This window comes from Cyprinodon variegatus, unplaced genomic scaffold (assembly GCF_000732505.1).
Source record: "Cyprinodon variegatus isolate N-32 unplaced genomic scaffold, C_variegatus-1.0 Scaffold445, whole genome shotgun sequence".
NCBI lineage: Eukaryota > Metazoa > Chordata > Actinopteri > Cyprinodontiformes > Cyprinodontidae > Cyprinodon > Cyprinodon variegatus.
The window spans coordinates 18,854-20,312 of NW_015150898.1; the positions used below are offsets into that span (position 1 = coordinate 18,854).

At 39.3% G+C, this 1,459-nt stretch overlaps 1 protein-coding gene across 1 annotated transcript in view; it reads right to left on the minus strand.

The window, feature by feature from the left end:
- The window catches only part of LOC107093750 (target of Myb protein 1-like), an 18,077-nt gene extending 17,012 nt beyond the window's left edge, over window positions 1–1,065 (minus strand). The window contains exon 1 of the mRNA XM_015388999.1: window positions 870–1,065. Coding sequence (XP_015244485.1) covers window positions 870–942 — 73 coding nt within the window. The 5' untranslated portion in view covers window positions 943–1,065. The remainder of the gene's footprint in view (window positions 1–869) is intronic.
- Window positions 1,066–1,459: the final 394 nt, after the last annotated feature.

Genomic DNA, 1,459 nt, shown 5'->3' on the forward strand with positions numbered 1-1,459 from the left:
AAATCACCTCTAGATACTCAAAGTTTTCAGCAAACAGGTTCACAATTTCAAAGGAGCTGTTAAGAAATCAAGGCCTGATTTCATGCAGTGCACAGGCTTCCCATAAATCTCTAAAGTCTCATTCCTTTCTACCAGCCACACTTTACCAAACCCTTAACCTCCTCTCAATCCCTAAGCAGCCTCCTCTCTCCCTTCCTTGCACTGGCCTCCTCTGGCTGCCTCCACTTCATGTGACTGTCAGCTGCTTGGGTTCTCGTTTGCCTCTAAACTGGCTCACATCTATGAGCAGGAAAGTGAGAGGATTAAGAAAAGGAGGAAGGAAGGGTTCAGATGGGTGGTGTAGCAACTAGTCATCACTGATAAACTACTGTACCTCTTTTCCAGATATTAGCAGTTGTATAAATGTAGGAGCAGTTAGAAACCTTTAAGATGAAATATCTGGTTTAAATCTGCTTTAAATGAAAACGGACGTTGAGAGGAAAAGAGTTAATTTAGCTATAAATGTATAGGTTTTCGTAGAAACGCTTCACCGACTGCGGAAGTGAGCGGCAACACCAAGATGAATACTAATTGGCTGAGCTAGCTGTCAGTTAACCTAACCGACCAATCATATGCACGGATTAAAAAAACGGTCCTACCTCCGTCTGAGTCACTAAACTTTTCTGTTTTTGTGCTGATTCTGAGCGTACAAAAAGAACATAAAAACGTTTTTTTATGTGAAAATACACCAGGAGGAAGAGTATGTTAGACATAGAAATATCGAAACATGTCAGTCGATGTTTAAATTACACAAATGACCCCCCCAAAAAAAACAAACCAAAAAAAAAAAAAAAAAACTCCAAGTGTTAATAATTGAAGCAAAGGCTCACCGATTCTCTGACCGACGGGCGTTGAAAAGGGGTTTCCCAGGAGGAACTCCATGGTCTCCCCGATAGAAAACATCCTGGGTAAATGGAGCCGGTTGCTAGCCGTTCAGATAACTGTTAGCAGGTATAGAGACTTGTTGGGCTGCTGTGGGGATTGCTGCCTTTCCTTTTGCTGTGCAGCGCTCTGTGGGAGGTCACGTGAAAACCCACGCTCACGCGGAAGCGCACATCCAAAACCAAACATCAACATCACGTTATCTACTAACCATCTATCCCTACACAGTATCAATAAGAAAAACTTAGTGCATCATTAGTAATAATTTATACTACAACATTTCTTTAAATGTATCTTAATGCAAACAATTTAATTAGTATCTATGTATCTGTACCTATATGTTTCAATCCATCTACTTAAAATAGACTTAATGGCCGATTATCTATTTCAATTTTGTTTGATCGTTATTATTATTAGATTTATTACCTATTTTTTCATTATGGGCTTCATTCTTTAAATGTTGTTATTATGGATTTTTTCACACTGACAGACATTTTTCAGACTTCTACTGGTTGAAGTGTTTTGCAGTTTGTTACCT